General features: G+C 35.9%; 1 protein-coding gene across 5 annotated transcripts in view; it reads right to left on the bottom strand.

Moving 5' to 3' along the window:
- Positions 1–24841, bottom strand: part of LOC150103872 (serine/threonine-protein kinase Nek7-like) — a 199502-nt gene that overhangs the window by 104089 nt on the left and 70572 nt on the right. For all 5 annotated transcript variants that reach the window (XM_090396582.1, XM_090396579.1, XM_090396577.1 and 2 more), the window contains exon 4: positions 11408–11518. In XM_090396582.1, coding sequence (XP_090252708.1) covers positions 11408–11518 — 111 coding nt within the window. The remainder of the gene's footprint in view (positions 1–11407; positions 11519–24841) is intronic.

Here is a 24841-nt window from a genome sequence, read left to right as displayed (position 1 = left end):
AAATTGTATTCTTATCGGTTAAACCAAAATAAAAAATGATGGTACAAGATGACAAAATTTCATGCCGGCTGGGGTGTCACCTGGTTAACAAGCCCCCATTGTTTTCGCCAGGGAACCAGGGCGAACAGCAAAAAGTCAGCTACTGGTACAAATCTGAAAACACACCACAACTCAACATCACTAGAGTAAAAGATCGGTACTATCAACATAAGAAGCCTGAATGGCAAAGAAATGCAGCCAGCTGAGGAATCAGATAAGCACCAGATCAACATAATAGGGGGGACTGAAACAAGACAAGGGCTGGTTATTACTAACACCATGTTCCAACATAAAAATGTGCACAAATTCACATGGAGAGAAGAGGCTAGGAATAAGAAAAGTCTCATTGACTATGTTATTGATGATAGTGATGTTTTTTCTCTGGTGCAGGACACCAGAGTGTACAGAGGATTTGAAATTGGAAGTGATCACTATTTAGTCTTGAGCAGGATAAAATTGAATTTCACATTGAAAAGAATAACATGTAAGAAAGTTTTAAAGTGAATAAGAGTTGAGCAGCTCTCAGATGTGAACTGTGGACTAAAATACACAAAGATTATTGAAAAAAAAATGAAAGAGTTTGAGAACAGGAATCAAACCTTGGAGATTCAGTTGCAAGCCTAGAAAGTCCTGATTGATTCAGCTAGAGAGGCATCTGGTGAAATTGTCTGCAAGGATAGAAAAATCAGAACTCCATGGTGGACACAGGAAGTTAAAGAGGTAGAGAAGGAAAAGAAGAAAGCATATCAAAAGTTCCTAGCAAATAAGTCTGCATGTTCACTTAGAGAATACAGGGACAAATGCAAGAATGCTAAATACTGTGTAAAACTAGCTAAACAAAAGTCATGGGAGGACTTTGGCAAAAATATAGAAAATAAATATCAAGAAGGTGGCAAAATATTCTAGAGGTTGTTCAAGAAGTTTAGGAATGGAGGAAAGAGTGCTGTAAAAGGAGTTAGAATGATAAAGGTGACATGAACACGGGAGAAAAATATATATTTGAAGTATGGAGTAATTACTTTGAAAAACTGCTATATGAAACAAGCAGTGATGACAGCACAGTGGCAAAAAACACTGACCAGGCATGCAGTCAGGAATACATATCTATACTTGAAGTAGAAAAAGCCATCAAAGACTTGAAATGTGGAAAGGCAGCAGGAGAAGATGATATTCGACCAGAAATGCTGAAGTATGGTGGTATAAGAGTCTTACAGTGGCTGCACTGCATACTTCAGAAAGCCTGGACAGAGGGACGAATTCCCGATGATTGGAGTAGAGCTCTCATAGTACCCATATATAAAAAGGGAAATAAAACTGAATGTGAAAATTACAGACGTATTTCCCTACTGAGTGTTCCTGGCAAGATCTATGCAAGTATACTTGAGAAACGGTTGAGAAGAATTGTGGAAGAAAAGCTTGGTGAAGAACAAGCTGGATTCAGGCCAAATAAAGGCTGTCAGGATCAGATCTTTACTTTACGACAAATAGTCGAGAAAGCATGGGAATATAACAAAGATCTGTATTTAAGTTTTGTCGATTTGGAAAAGGCATATGACAAGGTGCCAAGAGAGAAGCTATTCAATACGCTACAGTTATATGGTGTCAATGGGGCATTATATCAAGCAATACTTGGTCTTTATTTGAGTTGTAAGTCAGCAGTTAGAATTGAAGGAAGTACAGGAAGATGGTTTAATGTTAAATCTAGTGTGAGACAAGGATGTACAATATCCCCTCTGTTATTCATTATCTATATGGATCACATTATTAAGGAAAGTGGTATTAAACATCATATCAGAATTGGAGATGTTAATGTCAGCTCTTTGCTTTATGCAGATATGTTATACTTCTAAATAAATCCGCTACAAGTTTGCAAGATTCTCTGACTAAATTGAATAACTGTTGTAATAGGTATGGTATGAAGGTCAGCAATAAAAAGACAAAGACAATGAAAATAGGCAGAATTATTGAAAATGTCAGCTGGTTGTGAATGGAGAACCTGTGGAACAAGTAAAACATTTCAGCTACTTAGGCATGATTTTTAGTGAAGATGGAAAATTAAATATAGAAATAGACAACAGAATCAGCAAAGCTGGTATGGTGGGAAGTCAATTGAATAAATTCATATGGAATAAGAGAGAAATTAGTCAGAACACTAAATTAGCTGTATACAAGACGGTGTTCAAACCAGTTTTAACTTATGGATCTGAGAGCTGGGTCAGAAGTAAAACACTTGACCAAAGACTAGAGACCACAGATATGAGAGTCCTGAGAAAGATTATAGCCGTGAACAGATGGTATCAATGGCAATATCATATTAAAAACGAGGTTATTAGGAAAGAACTTGACATGTCAGCATCCAGGAATGTGTTAGCAGAGCTAATCTCAGGTGGTATGGGGTCACTTAAACAGAATGGGCGAAGAGGGATTAGAAAAACAAGTGTTCTCTGCCAGGTTGGCAGCAAAACAACCCAGAGGAAGACCAAGATATAGGTGGATTGATACTGTACAAAGTGCCTTACGATAGAAATATAAGATCTGATAATATTGGAGTCTTGGCAAGTAACAGACTGATTTGGAGGAAAATTGTAGATAGGAAGTTAGTAATGATGTAATTTTTTTCATGTAGAACTATCCTATCCTGTACACCCCTTGAAGGTGCATGGCAGGAATTTGATGATGATGATGAGTGACATATGCATTAGATAAGTGTGTTGCATATACACTGGTATATTTAGATTTTGCAAAGCCGTTTGATAAATTGCCACATAACAAGCTGGTAATTAAATTGGAATGGATGGGGCTGAACAGTAGATTAGTTCACTGGATTGGAGATTGGCTGTCTGATAGGTATCAGCAAGTTATCTATGGCGGAGCGATATCCCAGAAGAGGAAAGTTACTAGTGGTGTACCTGAAGGGTCTGTTTTGGGTCCATTGCTGTTTAATTTGTATGTAAATGATATTTGGAGAGGTCTGAATGGTTATATGCAGTTGTTTGCAGATGATGCAAAGTTGGGGAGAGCCATCAGGAGTAGAGCAGATGCAGTAGCTTTGCAAGAGGACTTGAATACACTGCCTGAATGGGTAAATGAGTGGGGTTTTCAATTCAATGTTTCAAAGTATAAGGTTTGAAATTTGGGAAGCAGAGATGGGATGTATGTAAAGTACACAATCAGTGGAAATATCTTGGAAGAGGTAGAGGAGATGAGTGATCTGCGAGTGATTGTAGACAACGACTTCAAATTTCGAGGACATGTTACTAAAATTGTGAAGAGAACACAGCGGATAATGGGAATGATGTGGAGGACACTGACTTGTAGAAGTAAGTAGATTAGGTTATGGTTCCTTTGTATAAGGCTTTGATCAGGCCATATATGGATTACTGTGATCTGGTCACCTAGTTTTCAAAAAGATGAAGATGCGTTGGAAAAAGTTCAGATGCGATTGACTAAGGTGGTTTCTGGTGTTTGGAACGTAGAGTATGAAGACAGATTGACAAAATGTGATTTACAGAAATTGTTGGGTAGAAGGAGGAGGGGGGGGATATGATCGAGACATATAAGCTGTTAAGAGGTTATTACCAGATTAATGTCGGGGAGGCTTTGCACAGAATGGATGAAGATAGTAGGAGAACAAGAAGTCATCCCTGGAATCTGTATAAGGAGGGTGTGAGCAAGGGAGTGAGGAGAAGGATTTTTTGCATAGAGAGTGGGGAGTGATTGGAATGCATTGCCCGAGAGTGCATGGTGAGTGTAGAGACAGTGAATATATTTAAGGCACGGTATGATAAACTGTGTGTATAACAGTGGCCCTCCCACTCTGAGTCTTTGACTCTGTGGAGGTTTTTATAATAATAATAATGACCATTTATGTACTGATATATTATAGACTGAACAACTTTTCTATCTCTGTGATTATCATAAAAATAAAAAATAAGCAAAGCTGAAAAATCATAAGAGAGGGTGGTAAGAAATATTTATGGTTCTAAGTACAGTGGTCGAAATTCAATAATTAATTCTCAAACCTACAATATTCAACAACACCACTATTGCAATTGTTTATTTATTATTTTTTTAATTTAATGTTGTTATATGTATCATCATTACTAGTCTTCGAAATTCGAGTCATCAGAATTCAAGGAGAACCGGCCTACCAGTCCGGAACTCAGGGGGTTGGATGCCGTAGGTACCAGGGGGGGACCCCCCTTTCGAGTCTTCAAAATTCGAGTCATCAGAATTCAAGGAGAACCAACCTACCAGTCTAAAACTCGGGGGGGTTGGGCACTGTAGGCGCCAGGGGGGGGCAGAGCCCCTCTTTTGAAGACTTAACACTCAACACTCAGGATAGCCCCTGAGTGTCGAGTCTTCAAAATTCGAGTCATCAGAATTCAAGGAGAACTGGCCTACCAGTCCAGAACATGGGGGGGGGGGTTAGGCACCATAGGTGCCAGGGGGGCATAGCCCCCCCTAGTTTATGCTATAAATTCAACACTTCCACATAAATCCATTTTAGGCAGGAAATGAATATCACTGCCTTGCAATCTTACAAGATGAATCAGGCAAAAATAAAATATCCCTTATTCCTTGAAGGCCAGATTGCTACTACCTATGGCAGCAGGTAGTTAAACATGAAGGCAGAAGGTGCTAAGAATCCCCAGGTAACAAGATCATGTCACCATTGGAAACTAGACCTTGGAACTTGCAACTGTGGGACTCTGAGCAGTGAACTTAATGAAGAGCTAAAGCAACTAAAATGGGTCACTCTTGGACGTAATAGTGAAGAAATTCTTCAATTATAAATGGAGATATATTGTACTACAGAGGACAAGATAAGAAAAGAATCATCAGAGTTGTATTCATGATTAACAAAAAAAAAAAAAAAAAAAAAATTGAAGAACGACATAATAGAATTTAGCAGTATATCTGATCAAATAGCAAGTATAGTCATCCAGATCTCAAAAAAGATACACTCTCAAGATCATCCAAGTCTATGGACCAACCAGGGTGACCACATCTAGTACTTTCGTACTAGATCTAGTACTTTTTATAAATTTTTAGTGTTCTAGTACGTTCACCAACAGATGTAGCACTTTCTTCCTTCCGAATAATAATAATAACAACAACATGAGAGTTAGACATATGAGTTTAATATTTTTCTCTTCTCCCACCTCCCCATATGTCACATTCAGTGACACAGGCATGATTTCTCTTTTATTTTTCTCCCCTTGTCACTGTTCGCTAACCTTCTCTTCCCCACCCCCGAACCCATACTCACACAATCCGACTGGTATTAGCTAATGAAAATATATTCTTTGCTATTCAAACACCTCTCGCGCATCATAAGATCACTACAGCATTAAAACAATGGAAAAATTAAATATTTTAATATGAGTAACCATCTTTTATTTATGCACAGCGTCATTTGGACCCATAAAAGATAAATCCAACCAACAATGGGCAATTTTAGACATAGAAATGTATATCTAGGGGTGTCACAAAGAAGTTGATAGAGAATGGCAACTATTGAAGGCTGTAGAAGCATTTGAAAAAAAGGTTTTTTTTTGGAATAAAGTTTTTGAAATGAAAAATGCTGTAGGAGAATAAATGTTTCCTAATTTAACAACATCAGTTAAAGCTGTACTGTGCCTCCCTCATTCATCAGCAGCAACCGAAAGAATATTTTCAGCAGTGATAATAAATAAGAATAAAATAAGAAATCAACTACAGACTTACTTGATGAATGGATTCCTTTTGACAAAAGAAAAATTGAAACTTTCATCAGTTACAGATTTTACTATTTCTGAAGAGTTAATTAATTTAGCAAAATCTAAAAATAATGAATAAATACTTCCAGTGTTTTTCTTGTGAATAGGCACCCCTGTATATGTATATATTTAAATAGCATATTAAATAACTGAAAATTTAATGTTACATTATTTTAAACACTAAACGATATGCATTATATTATTTTAAACACTAAAAATTATATATTAAATTAATACACATATTAAGTGCTAGAGTTACAAATGGGACTTCTATTATGATGAATGACAACTGCAGCTTTTGGACTCATAGATGACTACAGCGAGATGAGTTTTGACTTTTTTTCTTTTCATTTTTGTCATACATGTGTTAATTTAGAGGTTTTATATTGAGTTCACCTATGATAATAAGGTAGTGATATCATAAAATGCCCAAAACAGAGTGAAATGAAAGCAAATAAAAATCTAGTACTTTTTTTTCAGATTTAGTTTGCATAAGTTGGTACGAAATATTTTTGCTGAGTGGTCACTCTGGGACCAACAATAATTCATAAGGATAAAGAAATTGAAGAATTCTATTATAATGTATCCCAACTTTACAACAAAGGAAAACATGATTTCAAAATTGTAATGGGAGGCTTTAATGCCAGAAATGGTATACAACAATCAGATGAAAGTTCAGAAGGAAATTCTGGATATGGCAAAAGAGATGACAGAGGAGCAAGGTTAATAGAATTTGCAGAAAAAGAAAATCTGTACATCATAAATTACTTTTTCAAGAAAAAAAGCACATAAGAAGTAAACAGGGAAAAGTCCAGATGAAAAACAAGTGAAATTGACTTTACCTTCAGCAACAACAAAAACATTTTACAGGAATATTCTATTATCAACACCTTCAATACTGGAAGTGACCATCACATGGTACATAGTGAGATTCAAATAAATCGCCAAAAAGAAAGAAGAAAACATTTCAAAGATCAAAGCGAAAAATAGATGTACACAAACTCAACATTTAAAAAAAAAAAAAAAAGATATATTCCAACATGTACTAAACAATACAAACTAAACATCTTTGTAGAGGTGACAATGCTGATCCATCAGAAAGCTGGTACCACATAACAAAAACAAAACATCTTATGAAGAAATGAACCAAGCTGATAACATAACCCACAGAATAAAATTGAATACACTGAACTGTGCAAAACAATCAGAAAATGTATCAAGGAAGAAATAAGAATATTCAATTGTAAAGTCATACAACAAACAATTGAAACAACCATGGTCTCAAAAAAAAAAAAAAAAGACCAGACAACATTTATTATTATTATTATTCCAAGACCCCACGGAGTCAAAGACTCATCTAGGTGGTCCTTTTGTCACACAGCTCATCATACCATGCCTTAAACACACTCAAATTCTTTGCTGACACCACACCTTCAGGCAAGGCATTCCAATCATTCACAACTCTGCATGCAAAAAACCTGCTTCTAACTCACCTGCAGCTTCCAGGGATGTCCTCTGGTTCTCCCCTGATCTCCCACTGATTTCTGTAAAACCTCTCCAACATTGATCCTATAACAACTCCTGATTAACTTGTAGGATCGTATTGCACCTCCTCCTATCCACTAGACTCTATCAATTGCATCTTCTCAACCTTTCCTCATATTCGATTCCAGAGATCAGAAACTATTTAGTAAGTTGCCTCTGGACCATTTCCAACATTTCTTCGTCCTTTTGAACACCAGGTGACCAAATCTGTCCACAGTAGTCCAAATGTGGCCTAATCAGAGCCTTATACAATGGAAGAACAAGAATCTCTTTACTTCTACAAGTCCAAGTCAGTGTCCTCTGCATCATTCCCAAAATTCTTTGGGAATGATGCCTCACAATTTTGACAATGTGTCTTCTAAATTTCAGATCCTTAACCACTATCATCCCAAGATCTCTTATTTCCTCCACTCCCAACAATATATATCCCTACCCAGTGTAAATTCTACATCCCATCTTTGTTTCCCATTAATACCTTACATTTTCCAATCTATTCAAGTCTTCTTGTAAGGCTATAGCATCTTCTTTACTCTACATAGTTCATCCCAACTTTGCATCATCTGCAAACAACTGAATATCATTAACATACAGGTTAAACAGCAATGGCCCTAAAACGGGCCATTGCTGTTTAACCACTGAGTCACACCACTAGTGACTTTCCTCCTCTAGGATATTGCTCCTCAATACACAACTTACTGGTACGGTTAGTTAGCATTCTCCAATCCAATGCATTTATCTAATAATCCAACCTCATCTGCTCTAGTTTGACTATCAACTTATCATGCGGTAATCTATCAAAAACCTTTGTAAAATTGAAGTATACTAAGGTATATCCTTTTCTTCTGTCCAAGGAAGCCATCACCTTATTGTAATAAGTAAGTACATTACTAAAACATGACCTTTCTTTTAGCAAATCCATGCTGTCCATCAAAGGAAGATTACCATTGTTGTCAACCCAATTCTAGATCCTGGTTATTACTTGCTTCTCCAACAACTTAACCACAATACCTGACACAAACTGTGGTTAAGTTGTTGGAGTGTGGTTAACTTGAGTTCTATTACCTCTCTTAAGAGGTGGCACAATCTTACCCTCCTTCCACTTCTTTGGAACTCAACCCAGTGCAAGACTCATATTAAAAAAATATGTCAAAGCAGATGTCAACTCCCTGGCACATTTCTTCAAAATACACGGTGCTATATTATCAAGTCCCACAGCCTTATTAACATCAAGTTTGCTCAATTCCCCATATATCTCTTGCTCACTTACAGTCAGTCTCTCCTCCCCATTATCAATGCTCTCAAACTCTCCATGATGTCACATTCACAAGAATGAAAGACCTTTATGAACTGCTCATTTAGTATCTCCACTATATCTTCTGCAGCAGTTGTCCTTATACCATTTTCTCCAATCAATGTCATCCTTCCATAATCATTCTTCTTTTTTTTTTTTTTGCTGGCTACATGTTGAAAGAACTCTCTCTAGGATTCTTTTTGGCTTCATTAGCTAACTGCTGCTCGTACTTCACTTTTGCTACCCTTACCAACCAAGTCACTCTTTTTGGCTGGTTTTGTAATCCTCATGGAATTGGTTATTACCACTTCTCTTATGCTAAATAAATAATTTCCATGTGATGATACAGCATTCCCCCTTTATCCGGGAGTTCATGGTACCATCTAGTCCCCCAAATTTTATTCAGGCTCTGGAACTGGCATAGGCTGACGAATCAGACCTATGGCTGGGTCAGTATTCCTGACTGTAATCCGTGTGTGTCCTCGGACCGGTTTGCCTGCTTGCAGGATGAAAAACACCAGATAAACAGGCAGGAAAAACCCTGCTGTCCATGCCCAAGACCGGTTAACTTGGCTATGGCTGAGGAAGATCATTGAGCTCCTCATATCATTGATGGGAATCTAACCTAGGACACTCCTTCACCAGGCATAGGGTTGCAAAGTGCAAAGCCACTAGGCTAACTGTGCGGACTTCTCTTATGCTGCCTCCATAATGCCTTTTTTCTCTGTATCGCATGCTTAATCTCTTCATTCATCCATTTCACACCTAACTTATTTAACCTTCTGACCCTTGGAATACATTTAGACATTGCTTCTACTAGATAGTTCTTGAATATCCCCCAAGCTGCACTGATCTTCTTCCCAACGCTGCACTGATCTTCTTCCCAACTAACTCCTCATTCCATGCTATACCTGTAGGCTGTCTCCTGAGTTCCTCATATTCACTAGCCTTGCAGTTCCACATATACCCCTTCTCTCACAGAGGTCCTCCCACTGCTGGCAACAACCTAGGTAATTTGATGAACAGCAATAAACATATGGGTTGTTACAATCAAATTACAAGATGGGAACATAACTAGAGATAGATATGCTGTAGCATAAAGGATTGAAGAATTTTACTCAATATTATATGAAGATGATGAAATATCAAATGAAGAAGACTACTATGAAATAACTGAAGTTCCACAGATTCTACCAGAAGTTATGTGGAGCATCCAAACAAGAGGAAGAAGTTTTTTTTATTCATGAACTAATATCAAAGACAATGTACAGCATACAACAGTGGTGTTCAGTAAATTATGGAATGACACTGTTACTCAAACATTACTATATATTTCCATTAACACAGACTCGATTTTTTTTTTCCAATGTAATATTCTAGATTCAGTTCAAATCATACTGAAGCTTTTCAAAAACAGAAAAATGAAATCATGAAATGAAACCAACTATTTCATGTAGGTAAATTGCAGTTAATGGTAAAGATATTTCAAGATCTGTTTTCAAATCATATTTTTCTGGTTTGAACTGGATTAATTACTATAATTTAAGAAACTATTCTTTAAGAATCAAAACTATCTAAATCTTAATTACATGTGAATCTACAGGAAAGAAGTAAATAAAATAATATGTAAAAAAAAAAAAAAATATATATATATATATATATGTAGAAAGTTTTTTTACCTTGGGTATATATTATGTTAAAGATACCAAGCAATTTTATAAGCTAGGTTTTTTTAATCCTTTTTCCCAAGTAAGCAAACAGACAAGTAAGTCAAATTTGCAGCTGCACGTAGTGCAACTCGTGGTAAAGGTGGAGCAAGCTCTGATCACTTTCCTTAGAATTTTCCCCTAATGTAAAGCACATTTCCTTGCGAAAATGTATGATACTATGCATTAAGGTAATGGTCACTACCCATACTGGTTTCGACCTTTATTGAGGTCTCGTCAGTGGGAGCCAGACCTAAAAAATGCCAAGGGTGAAGTAATACAGAGCTTATAAATATTTTACCTAAACAAGTTGCCATAAGCTGCTTTGACCTTATTAAATAAAATAAAAATCTCAGGCTGAGAGTAATATGTAGAAAATTTTTTACCTTGGGTATATATTATGTTAAAGATACCAAGCAATTTTATAAGCTAGGTTTTTTTAATCCTTTTTCCCAAGTAAGCAAACAGACAAGTAAGTCAAGTTTGCGGCTGCACGTAGTGCAACACTAGGCAACTCGTGGTAAAGGTGGAGCAAGCTCATTTCTACATATTACTCTCATCCTGAGATTTTTATTTCATTTAATGAGGTCAAGGTACCTTATGGCATTGTTTATCCTTGGCATTTTTTAGGTCTGGCTCCCACTGACGAGACCTCAATAAAGGTCGAAACCAGTATGGGTAGTGACCATTACCTTAATGCATAGCATTATACATTTCCACAAGGAAATGTGCTTTACATTAGGGGAAAATTCTAAGGAAAGTGATCAGATCTTGCTCCACCTTTACCACGAGTTGCACTACGTGCAGCCACAAACTTGACTTGTCTGTTTGCTTACTTGGGAAAAAGGATTAAAAAACCTAGCTTATAAAACTGCTTGGTATCTTTAACACACACACACATATATATTAGGATAACCAAGTAATTTTATAAACTTGGTTATTTTAACTTGGTTATCCTAATATACAATATCCCCAAGTTAAAAAATTTATTATATATATATATATATATATATATATATATATATATATATATATAGGGTTTTGATGCACTAATGAATCATTACCTTGATCATCCTTGAAAGGTCACCAGCATCAGCTAGTTCTAACACTATGTGAAGCTCATTGTCTTCAATAAATGATGCTAAATATTTTATCACATTTGGATGATTGAGTTGCTGAAACAAACCAGAAATCCAAATTTAAATTATGAAATTTACATTGATATATATTCAAAAAACTTAAGTAAATCAGGATCCTCTAAACTCAGCAAATGATAGTTAGTTCATAGTTTAAATCTTGTATAATGAAATAGATACCAATTATGCAACTTTAAAAAAACAAAATTCAAAAAAGTATTACTATTATTATTATTACTTGACACCTCCAGGGAGTCCAAAGACTCATCGAGGGAGAACATCTACTCTATAACTCTCTCCACAATGAACCACAACTACACCAACGCCAACTACCGGCCACCACTACCACTAGCATTTTTCACAGACAGTCACAAACATCTAAGCCCATGGCGGGATTCGAACCCCCAGCCTTTTGGCTGGAGAGCGGATACACTGACCACTCGGCCAACCAGGCCGGCATCACCAAATTTCTGATATGCATCCTCAAAGGATGTATAGGAGGCAACATGAAAAGTTTACATTCCAAATTCTTATTGATCTCCATATAAAGCTATTATCTGCCATTATTATTATTATTATCAACATTTGATCTCCATGGAGTCAGAGATTCATCATGGGAGGTACTCACTACTGCATACAATGCTCATCCAACCACATCTGATTCAATGTGTCCAAATCCACAACACATTCAGGCAATGCATTCCACTCACCAACCACCCTTCATGCAAAGAACCTGCTTCTCACTCCTTTGCTCACACCCTCCTTATACAGTTTCCAGCAATAGCCTCTTGTTCTACTCCCCTCTCCCATTCTATGAAAAATCTCTTCCATGTCTACCTGATAACAACTCCTGACCAGCTTATATGTCTCAATCATATCCTATTCATGAGACTCTGCAACTTACATTCTCTCCATCTGAATTTTCCTTGTCAAACAGCAAATTCTCTCCATCTGTCCTTGTACTCCACATTCCAAAGACCACTGACTACCTTTGTGAATCTTCTCTTTACTCTTTCCAACATATCCTTCTCACCATGAAAACCTGGCGACCAAATCTGTGCCACAATAATCCCATTCTATGAAAAATCTCTTCCATGTCTACCTGATAACAACTCCTGACCAGCTTATATGTCTCAATCATATCCTATTCATGAGACTCTGCAACTTACATTCTCTCCATCTGAATTTTCCTTGTCAAACAGCAAATTCTCTCCATCTGTCCTTGTACTCCACATTCCAAAGACCACTGACTACCTTTGTGAATCTTCTCTTTACTCTTTCCAACATATCCTTCTCACCATGAAAACCTGGCGACCAAATCTGTACCACAATAATCCATATGAGGCCTGATCAAGGCATTATACAATGGAATCATAACCTCTCTATTTCTGCATGTCAAGGTTCTCCGCATCATTGCCATTATTCGATGTGATGTCTTCACAACTTGTGCAATGTGGCCCCTGAATTTCAGGTCTTTGTCCACAATCACTCCTAGATCTCTCATCTCCTCTACTTCTGTTCCAAACACATTTTGCTAATCCATTTCTGGTATGTATTTTTTGTTAATTTCTATTCCATTCTGTTTAAGAGTGACCATACCAGCTGAGATTGGCTCTGCTCACACATTTTCCAAAATGATAACAATTTAAAATTCCCTCCTAATGTGTTCTTTTTTAATATGATTCTAACACATACCCGGCCACTGAATTAGAAACCTTTATGCAGATATATGCAAACATCACTTATGCAGAGTATATGCAAAATGCTTGGTCACGTGGGTCACCAAGTCTTCTAGGCAACTTTGAAGAATGCTGCTGGTCAGTAATCATCAATAGTGTTGATCACAATGGGAAAAACAAAGAATCTTTTTGGAGTTTGATAAATCACTTATTGTGGGTGCCCATCTGTCTGGAGCCACAATTTTAAAAACAGTAGAGTTGACTGGTTTCCCAAATGGTGAGATGTCACAGATGTTTAATCAGTGGGAAAATAACCCACATTGCTTGGCTTAAGAGGCATAACTGTGATCCTAAAACAGTCTGTCAGGAACAAGATTGCCATTGTCTGAGAAGAATTGCATAGACAAACAGAACTTCCTGTGTACAGCAATTGACCAAAGCATTTAAAAAAGGCTGTTCCCAACCCATATCTCCTCCCTGGTCACCAAATTATGTGCAAGAAATTGAAGACTGGTATTGGCAGTTGCATTCCTATACAGAAACCAATGATTTCTGACACCACTGTAGAAAGTTCATCTAGAGTGGTATCAGGAACACTGTGACTGGGCAATGGAAGACCGGAAAAAAGTTGTGTGGTCTGACAAGTCAGAGTACACCTTGTTCTGTACCGACAGTAGGCAGACAGTTTGGCAGGAGTCCCATGAAACATGAACCCAGCTAGCCTTGTAAACACAACTCAAGGTTCTGGAGGTAGTGTCATGTTCTGATGGTACAGAATGGGTCCCCCTGATATTGCTGGAAGGTTGGGTGTCTTCCAAGGAATATCTGAACTTTGTTGCCAATCAAGTCCATTCTGCAATGTTGACTTTTTACCCAGTAGGTAACGTCTGTTTCATGGATGACAATGATACAGTCTATCGCCCAAGAATTGTTCAGCAGTGATTCAGCAAGCATTACAGTGCCTTTCACCATCTTCCCTGGCCATCACAAAGCCCCAGATCTGAACACCATTCAAGATGTATGGGACAGAAGATGTTAGTAAAACAGATCTTAGCACAAAGTCTTCTTCTATCAAATATGAACCAGTTTAACAATTTCTGGTGAATGCCTGATATGTTATAGATGTAGATGCAATCCAACACCTTGTGGAATCTATGCTAAAGGAGGTCCAGCACGGTATTAAATTAAATTTTCTAATTCAGTGGCCTGTATGTGTACCTTTATGGATTCACAAGTCTTATATCTGCAGTTTCTAGTTTTTGATCAACTATTATTTCTAACTCGGTTCTCAGATCCATATGGGTAAAATTTGTCTTGCATACAGCTACTCTGCTTTAGTGCTTTGACTAATTTCTCTCTTGTTGAAAGTTTTTCCACTTGGTTATACTATAAATTAAAGGGGCCAAGAAATTATATTCTTGGTTTAATCCTTTCCACAAGTGAAAGCAAATAAAGTTTGCGACTGAAGTAATTTCACAACTAGGCAACTCGTATATGGAGGCTAATAAATTCACATCACTTGCCTTAATATCCCATAATGCAGAGCACATATCCTTACAGACATGGATAATGCTAAGCATTATGGGAAGGGTCACTACACAGACTGGTTTCAACCTTTATTCAGGTCTCATCAGTGGGAGCCAGATCCAGAAGTGATACCAAGGTTGAAGTAATGCAGAAGTCATATTTCCATATACAAGTAGCAAAAAGGTGTCACACCTTATTATTAAAATACTCTGGATAATGGGATACTGAGGCAAGTGATGTGAAGTCATTAGCCTCTATACACAAGTTGCCAGTAGTGAAATTACTTCACACACAAACTATGTTTGCTTACACTTGGATAAAGGATTAAACTGAGAATATAATTTCTTGGCACCTTTAATTTGTAGCATAACTAAGTGGAAAAACTTTCAACATCTATCACTGATCTAGAGTATTTTAGTAATAAGCTGTGATACCTTTCAGCTACTTATATATGGAAATATGACATCTGCATTACTTCAAACTTGGGATCACTTCTGGGTCCCGCTGCCATTGATGAAACCTCAATAAAGGTTGAAACCAGTCTGAGTAGTGACCCTTCCCATGTCTGTAAGGATATGTGCTCTGCATTATGGGATACTAAGGCATGTGATGGGAAGTCATTAGCTTCCATATACGAGTTGTCCAGTCGTGAAATTACTTCATGCACAAACTTTGTTTGCTTACACTTGGATAAAGGATTAAACCAAGAATATAATTTCTTGGCACCTTTAATTTATAATTTCTCTCTTATCCCATATAAATTTATTCAGTTAACTCCAACCATAGCAACTTTGTCTCATCTGTTGTCCATTGCCATACTTAATTTGGCATCATGATTAAAAATTGTGTGATTTACTTGTTCTATAGATTTCACACTAGTGTTACAACTGATGTTTTTAATGGCCTTATTTATTGCTAATTTTCATACCAAATTTCTTACAGCAGTGACTCAATTTAGTTAAGGAATCCTGCAGAACTTAATGGATTTATTTAAGAGTATTACATCATCTGTATAAAACATAGTAGATGGATGCATCTCAACTGATATGCATCCTTGTCACACAACCCATTTTACATCAAACCATTTTCCTCTATCTCCTTCAATTAGTAACTCAAATAACTAAATTTGAGCCTTACAACTCAAATACAGACTATGAATTGCCTGAAACAATGGTCCCTTTACCATATAATTATAGCATGTAGAACAGCTTTTATCTTGGCACCTTGTCACAGGACTTTTCAAGATCTACAAAATTTTAATATCAATCCTCATTATATTCCAAAGACTGCTCAACCATGTGTCATAAAGTGAAAATCTGAATCTGAGAATCCCCCTTTGCGGCCTGTATTCAGCTTGTTCTTCTCTAAGAGGGTCTTCTTCTCCCACGGTTTTCTGAACCTCAAGAAAACATGCATAAATCTTATCTGGAATACTGAAGAAGAAATTCCTCTTCAGTATTCTGGGGGGAGGGGGAATAAACACTGTAATTGGCACAGTTTCCCATCCCCCATTTTTTTTTTAAATAGATGAATACTATCAGAACTCTATTCCAATCATCTGTATCTGGAATTCAACCTTCTGAAGAAGCAGCCTTTGGAATTATGCAGTACAACCAGTGTCACTGTCTAATTTTTATACCTCCATATTTGAGCATTTCTGGTTGAATTTTATCTACTCCACTTGCCTTTCTACATTTCAAGTTTTTAATGGCATCTTCTACCTCGTGTAGTGATATGTTCTCCTGACTGCATTTCTCTCGTATATTTTTAACACTGTTCCATTACTTTTTGTTTAATTTTGCAATAATACTACAAATTAATACTGTGATACTGTGACTTCAAATCCTGCAAATGATATAAATGTTTGGGATTGTGATAAGGTGGGAAATAAATTTGAGGATGAGGAAGTTGTGGAGAGGATACAGAGACGAGTGACCAAGATGGTGAGTGGTATGGGCACACTATGAGGATAGATAGTGGGTTTGTGGATTGCAAAAGTTGATTGATAAGCAAAAAAAGAGGTGATATGATAGAAATGTTTAAGTTTCTATCATATCTCCTCATATTTTATTTCTATCATATCATTTGATGCAGGGGTAATGTTTCTTCAGCACTTAGATAGAGGGGTTAGAACAAGAGGTCATGTAGAAGTTGGGTAGCAAGAAGTGGTTAGCAAGGGTGTAAGGAATAGAATTTTTGCTTGGAGAGTGGTGAATGAATGGAATGGGTTGCCTGAGTTAGGTGTGAGTGCTTTGTCTGTTGATTTCAAGGAGACGCATGATAGATATTTTGTTGATAGTTTGCATCTCCCACGATAAGTCTTAGGACTTCATGGAGGTGCCCACGCAATAATAATGATGATAATTTCACTGCCTGGAGCGAGACTACCACCCTACTAATTAGAGGGCTGAAGTGGCTTGAAAAAAGTTCCATGTTGTCTCTAGTGCAAGGTTTGTGGCTATATATAAAATAAATAAACATACAAGAAATATATAAAATTAACAAAAAAATAGAAAAAAAAATAGCCTATTAGAAAACAGGAATGTAATACAATTTACAAATGGATTACAGTTTACAAAAATATATTTCGCAGAAAGGAATTCCTAAAAAAACACCAGACATCTAGAACATAATTATTTTTTCACATAACCTTTATCATCTCTTATTCCTTTTAGTGTGCTTTTCTTCATTTCTAAGTTTCCTCTGTAGTCTCCAGAACTTTTTTTTTCCTTCATGATATTTATTTTTTATCACTTTTATGAAGTCTTCCCATGACTTTTGTTCAGTTACTTTTGCATGCTCTTCACTCCATTCTTTTTCTCTGTATTCTTTCAGAGCACATACCAACTTACTTGATAGGAACTTTCAATGTAATTTCTTTTTTTCCAAAACTGCCTCTTTAAGTTTTTGAGTCTGTCATAATGCTCTGATTTTTCTATCCTTGTAATCAACTTCACTCACCCCTTTTTTGCTACTGTCTTCTCCAAGGTGTGGTAGTACTTATTTTCAACCCCCTTCATTTGTATAATTCAGTCAAGAATTCACTCTGAGAACCAGCATGAAGATATGGCTGTCACAATAACACAGTTAACGAGACTTTCCTTATTTTTTCTGTCTTCTCTCCATGTTAATTTATGCACATCTTTATGTTGGAACATGGTATCAATAATGATTAGGCATTTTCTGAACAAAAACTCAGCAAGTACTTACTATTAATTATTAGATTTGCTCTTTTCTCTAAATTTTTCCGAAACATTTCTATTTTCTGAACAAAAACTCGGCAAGTACTTACTATTAATTATTAGATTTGCTCTTTTCTCTAAATTTTCCTGAAACATTTCTATTTTTGTTTAGATCTCCAAATTCCTCTACTTCTTCCTCAATAAAAGTGTCTGTTAGGATTGGATCGCGGTCACAAATTATCCTGACTGTCCAATTCTCCATTTTGATGTTTGCCCACATCAGTCTACCAGATAATGCCTACCAATCCAGATTAACTTCACATTTAGTGTCGAATACCGTAGCTATTCTCTCTCTCTCTGATCATTAATGCCTCAATATAACAACTTATAGTTGCTGTTTAGAATAATCTCACGTTTGTGTTTTCTTTGTTTTGGTAATACCAATTATGTTAACATGATACTTCTCTAAATCTTCTGCCATTTCCCCTTCTTTTCCATTGATACTTATGTTGATGGTATCTATCTTGAATTTTGCTGATGCTGAGTTCAAGTTTGTTTCAGTAGTTGACATTTCAGTGCTTGCTCTTCCTGATGAAAATAATGCTGACCTTGCTTAACTTGGCAACATTCCAGTAAGCCTGACATTGCATCATATTGTATCATCATATTTTTTGTTAATTTAAGTCAATACAGAATACAATTTGTCAGTTTATTGTTAACCCATCCTTGTTTGTTCAGTATCCAGGTGGATACCTATTAATGTGATGCACTATAAACAGATGAGGATTGGACATTAGGTCAGAAGCCCAAGTCAATTCATTGCATTTCTTTAAAAAAAGGCTATATGGAGGTCTCTTTCCAGTTAGCCAGCTTTTACCAATATATGCAACCCACTGATAATGTTAAGTAAAAAAAAAAAAAAATCATCTGCTTGTGCAATTTTAATTTCTTTGTGAAAGGAGGAATTTAGAGAAGAAAAAATACTTTTTTTGGGATTGCTTAAGGGTTAAAGAATTGCAAGACAGCCTTTTAAACAATGTGGAGATGTGACCAGGGTTTCTGACCATGTTCAATCCCCTATGTACCCCATTAATAAGTAGATACCCAGATATTGAACAAGTAATGACACACTGGAAACTTGGTAGATAGAAGACTAAACTGTTTCTGTATTGGCTTAAAGCAAAAGGCAGTCACCCTAGCCAAGCATGACATGTGATATTTGAGTTTCATATTTAAGTTTATGAGTAGTCTAATATATATATAATATGAGTCTACAGTTCGAGTTATATACAATTTGAGTCTAAAGTCTGACACATACAATTTAAGTTTACAGTTGTAGTTTAATATATATAATTTGAGTATAATATACTGCAATATTATACCTTGCATAGCATTGTTTGAACAGTGCAGGCTTTGCTATAGCACTGTTTATAATTTTTAACAATTTAAAAATCTTTTAAACAGTAGTACAGTACTACTGCATTAGTTACATTCTGATTCACTAAAACAGTACCACAGTAATTTAGCATACCACAGTAACAGCTGTATCGATGCACACACTTTAGTATTATTTCAGCTTTGGTGCAGCAAAGTCATGGTCACCCTACACAATTTTTTGTTTTTTATTACATCCTTTATATGCAATTATGATTGTGAAGAGGAAATGCAATGAAGCTTGTGAACCTAACAAACATAAATAAAAACCTGAAATTATAAAGTGTCACAAAGAAGGTGTGTTATATGCTAAAATAGGGAATGAATGAGTTATTCATATGAATAAGCCTCTGTAGCTTAGGCGGTTTCAACAGTGCCCTTTGGTTGGAAAGACAGGTTAGAATCCCATCTAAGAAGAGAAGAACCTTTATCAGGGCTTTTCAACTACAGGTGAGTTAGTGCATATGGCAGTGGCAGGGTTTCCCCCTCCCAGAAATTAGGGTTTTTTCATCTCAAAAATACAGACAAACCAGTCATTAGAACACCCACAATTAACAGACATAATACACTGGCTTAATAGTCTGAGTTGTTTCAGCCATAAATCCAAAAGAACAAATAACAAATAAGTATGAATGCTAATCAAGAAGAAAGATTGAATCAAAAAACATAGATGGAATAGCCACAGCATCACGTATGACAAAAGTGATCGTCAAAGTTCTGCAAAGTGGATATAATATAATATGAAATGTATTTTAATGATATGAATTGAAAATTGCAATCAGAAAAAAATTCCATTCATTAAGTCAGATGATAATTCAAGTCTCTATAAGGTAATAAAAGAAAATGGAGATGAAAGGGAAATTTTTTTCTGCAAGTCATGGCTGGTTTTATAACTTTAAAAAGTGTATAGGGCTCCATAATTTGAATTCTAGGTGAAAGTGGCAATGCTGATAATGATACTGCTGCAAAATTATCTAATGAGTTAAAAGAAGTGATTGAAAAAGGAGGCTATAAGGATAAACAAATATTTAATGTCAATGAAACAGGATTGTTTTGGAAGATGCCTTCATGCACTTATATAACAGAAAAGGAAAAATCACAACCTGGATATAAAATCTGAAAAGACTGACATTTTTATTAAGTGGAAATGCATCTGGTGACTTGAAATTAAAGTCTTTGCTTGTTTACTGAGCTGAAAACCCACAGGCTCTAAAGAGCTATGCTAAAAGTGCTCTTCCCATAATTTGGCAATCAAATAAGAAAGCATGAGTGACACAATAAACGTTAGATGAGTAGTTTAGAACTTATTTTTGTCCAGCAGTCGAGCATTACTGTAAAGATAATAATATGGATTTTTAAACTGCTGTTGTTAATAGACAATATACCAGGTCATCTTATGCTATTTCTGACTTGCATGAAAATGTTAAAATCTTTTTGTGCCATCAAACACATGAATATCGTAGCCAATAGATCAGGGTGTCATATTATTTGACTTTTTCTCAAGCCATAAAAGCAACAACAAGAGAAGGGGCCATAACTTTTGAAATGTTTTAATATCAGAAATACTATTGAAAACATTGATGAATCATGGCTTGAAGAAACTTCTAGCAATGTGAGCGCTGTGTGGCGATATGTTTTATCACATTGTGAAAATGATTTTGCTAGTTTTTGAATCACAAATTAAAACTGTTTCTGAAGACATTGTACAGACTGGATATGAAACTTTGGATTCTAACAATGTGTGCAAATAAACATCAATTCGATTTTCAATCAAATGATCTTAATGTTGAAATGATCATGAAGATGGATCAACAATGCTTATATGAAGAAAAGGAAGATAAATAGATGATACTGTCATTGCAAAAAGAATACTCATTAAATAAGCTTTTGATTTTTATCAGAAAAACAGACCATGCATCTGATTTAGTTATGAACAACAGTCACTGAATGAAGCATTAAAGTTTGGCAAATAATGCAAAATGCTATTTAATGTTATAATTGGATATGACAATGGATTCTGACAATGTGTGTAACTGCATCGATTTGCATTCAAACGACTTCAATGATGTAATGCTCATGAAGAGATGATACTGTCACTGTAAAAGATTTCTCGTTAAATAAGCTTTCGACTTTTATCAGAAAAACAGACAATGCTTCTGATTTACTTATGAACACTGTTCACTGAATGAAAATTAAAGTTTGGCAAGCATTGTAGAATGCTATTCAATGTTACAAAGATATGCATGCAGAGAAAATGGAAAAAAAAGCATGTGCAAATTAAACTGTATAAATAAGTACTAGTTTTCCAAATAAAAACTCGTGTTCATAATCATATTCTTTTATATGCACAGCAATATGCTAAAGGTAGGTTATATATTCTGCTTAATTAAACTGTATAAATAAGTACTAGTTTTCCAAATAAAAACTTGTGTTCATAATCATATTCTTTTATATGCACAGCAATATGCTAAACATAGGTTATATATTCTGCTTACATTACAATAAGGTGACGGGTACATTGGACAAGGGAGATGGATACACAGCATTATACATAGATTTTACAAAGGCTTTTGGTATACTGCAACAAAAAGAACTTGATAGTTAAACTAGAATGGATGGGGTTGTGAAAAAAACTGGAAAAAGGTTTCAGGTATCTTGGGTGATACAAAAGTGTCTAGCAAGTTAAAAGGAAAGATTTACAAAATGGCAGTAAGACCTACACTGATGTATAGCAGTGAGACCTGGCAGATGACCAAGAGATGGAAGAAGAGAATGGATGTAGCTGAAATGAGAATGCTGAGACTTGCAAGTGGTGTAACAAAATTGGACAAGATCAAAAACTTACTGCTCAAGGGAACAATGAAGTTAACCCAAGTATCTGGAAAGATTAGGGAATCAAGGCTGAGGTGGTTCGGTCATGTTATGTGAGATAAAAGTTATGTGGGAAGGAAAGTACTGGAGATGAAGTCACCAGACAAAAGAAGTAGAGGAAACCTAAACAACAATGGCTGGACAGCTTCAGAGGGGACATCCAAGACATTAAAGTGGAGGAGAAAATGGCCTTAGATAGAACTGAGTGGAGGAGGTTGATCTGCTGCAGTGACCATACTGACTGGGAATAAAGTTGAAGAAGAAGAAGGATGGGTTGGATATTAGATTAGTACACTGAATTGGAGATTAGTGGTCTGATAGGTATTAGCAAGTTGTGTATGAGGGAGCAACATCCCAGAAGAAGAAAGAAATCAATAGTGGTTTTCCTCAAGCATCTATTTTAGGAACATTGTTGTTTAACCTGTATGTTAATGATATTGGGGAAGGTTTAAATAGGGAGATTAACTTGTTTTTAGATGATGAAAAGTTAGGATGAACTATAAGAGATAGAACAGATGTTGTGGCTTTGCAAAAAGGATTTGAATAGATTGAGTGAATAAGCACAGGAGTAGGGCTGCCAGGTGAATGTTGCAAAGTGTAAGGTTTTAAAATTTGAAAAACAAAGATGGGATGTAGAGTATACAATTGGTAGGAATATATTGGAGGAAGTGGAAGAAATAAGAAATCTGGGTGTGAAGATGGAAAGGGATCTGAAATTTAGAGAGCATGTGGCTAAAACTATGAGGACAACACAACAAATTTTGACAATAATGTGGAGGACACTGACTTGGAGAAGTAAGGAGATTCTAGTTCATTGTATAAGGCCTTGATTAAGTCACATATGGACTACTGTTCACACATTTGGTCACTTGGTTTTCAATAGGATGAAAAGTATTGGAAAAGGTCTGGAATTGATTGATTAAGGTGGTCTCTGGAATGTTGAGTATGAAGAAAGGTTGAGAACATGCAATTCTAGCAGGTAGAAGAGAGAAGAAGTGATATGGCAGAGACATATAAGTTGGTAAGGGGTTCTTATCAGATGAACATTGAAGAGGTTTTTCTCAGAATGGTGGGAGATAGGGTAAGAGGAAGAGATCATCCCTGGATGCTGTATAAGGAGGGTGTGAGCAAATGAGTGAGATTTTTTTCCCATAGAGGGTGGTGAATGACAAGAATATGCAGAGAATGTGAATGTATTTAAGGTACAGTGTGATGAGCTGTTTGTATTGCAGAGGGACCTCTCACTATCAGTCTTTAACTCCATGAATGTCTGATGACAGTAACTTTCACTTTAAGGCAAGTAGTTGAGAAATCAGGAATATAATAATGATCTATATTTTAGTTTTGCATGTCTGGTAAAGGGATATGACAAGGTGGCAAGGAAAAGCTGTTGAAAATCAGTACTATTATATGGTACATCATACAGAGAAATATATGATCTTTATTTAAGTTGTAAGCTATCATCCATGAGAGCAGAAGGAGGTACAGGAAGTGGTGTAATCATGAAATTATGTGTAAAAAAGATACACTATCTCCACTCTTTAGAAAGTATTTTTACCTTGGGTATAAATATGTTAAAGATACCAAGCAATTATAAATAAACCTGGTTTTACTCCATTTCCCAAGTAAGCAAACAGCTTACTTGTTTGCTTACTTGGGAAATGGAGTAAAACCAGGTTTATTTATAATTGCTTGGTATCTTTAACATATTTATACCCAAGGTAAAAATACTTTCTGCATTTATATCTCCTCCAGAGATTTTTATTTTATATTTAATAAGGTTAAAACACCTTATGGTAACTTGTTTTGGTAAAATACTTACAAGCTCTGCATTACTAAATTCTTGGTATTTCTAGCCTAGCTCCCACTGATGAGGCCTCAATAAAGGTCGAAACCGGTCTGGGTAGTGGCCGCTTGCCTTTAATACAAAACATCATACATCCCCTTCTTGGAGATGTGTTTTGGCATTAAAGGTAAATATTAAGATTAGTGATCGGAGCTTGTTCCACCTTTACCACGAGTTGCCCTGATCTTGCACTACCTGTGGGATCAGTTAGACTTGCATCAATTGCAGGCGCAAACTTGACTTTTAGTCTGTTTGCTTACTTGGGAAATGGAGTAAAACCAGGTTTATTTATAATTGCTTGGTATCTTTAACATATCTCCACTCTTATTCATGTAAGCATGCATGCTACTATCCCCACTCATCAATTCATCATCTATATGGATAATGTTATATATAATTATGTTATAATCTTAAATAAAAATAAATCCAGTATTCAGGATTTAGGATTCCTAAACTAAAATAAGTGAATGCTGTAACAGATATGACATCAAAAACAGCACTAATAATATGAAATAGGCAGGAACATGGAAAATGAGAACTGTATCCTATGTGGAGAACAAACTTATTGAACAAGTAAAAGCTTTCTGTTAAAAACTGAGTCCATTTACACACAATTTTTAGCTGAAATATTTTTGTGAAGATACAAAAATATGACAGAATGAGCAAAACGGTATGGTGGAGAGCCAGCTGAGTATGGAATTTTTACGGAAAAACACTAAACTAGCAGTAAAAGAGACATTATTAGAACTAATTGTAACCTATGGATTGGTGAGTTGGGTTAGAAATAAAATAGCTAGTCAATTAATAAAGAATATAGATGAGA

Source organism: Typopeltis vanoorti, chromosome 8 (assembly GCF_054136105.1).
Source record: "Typopeltis vanoorti isolate ZY-2024b chromosome 8, IOZ_Tvanoo_1.0, whole genome shotgun sequence".
Taxonomy (NCBI): Eukaryota; Metazoa; Arthropoda; class Arachnida; order Uropygi; family Thelyphonidae; genus Typopeltis; species Typopeltis vanoorti.
Note: the sequence above shows the minus strand (reverse complement) of the source record. Positions and strands in the feature narration are given on the sequence as shown.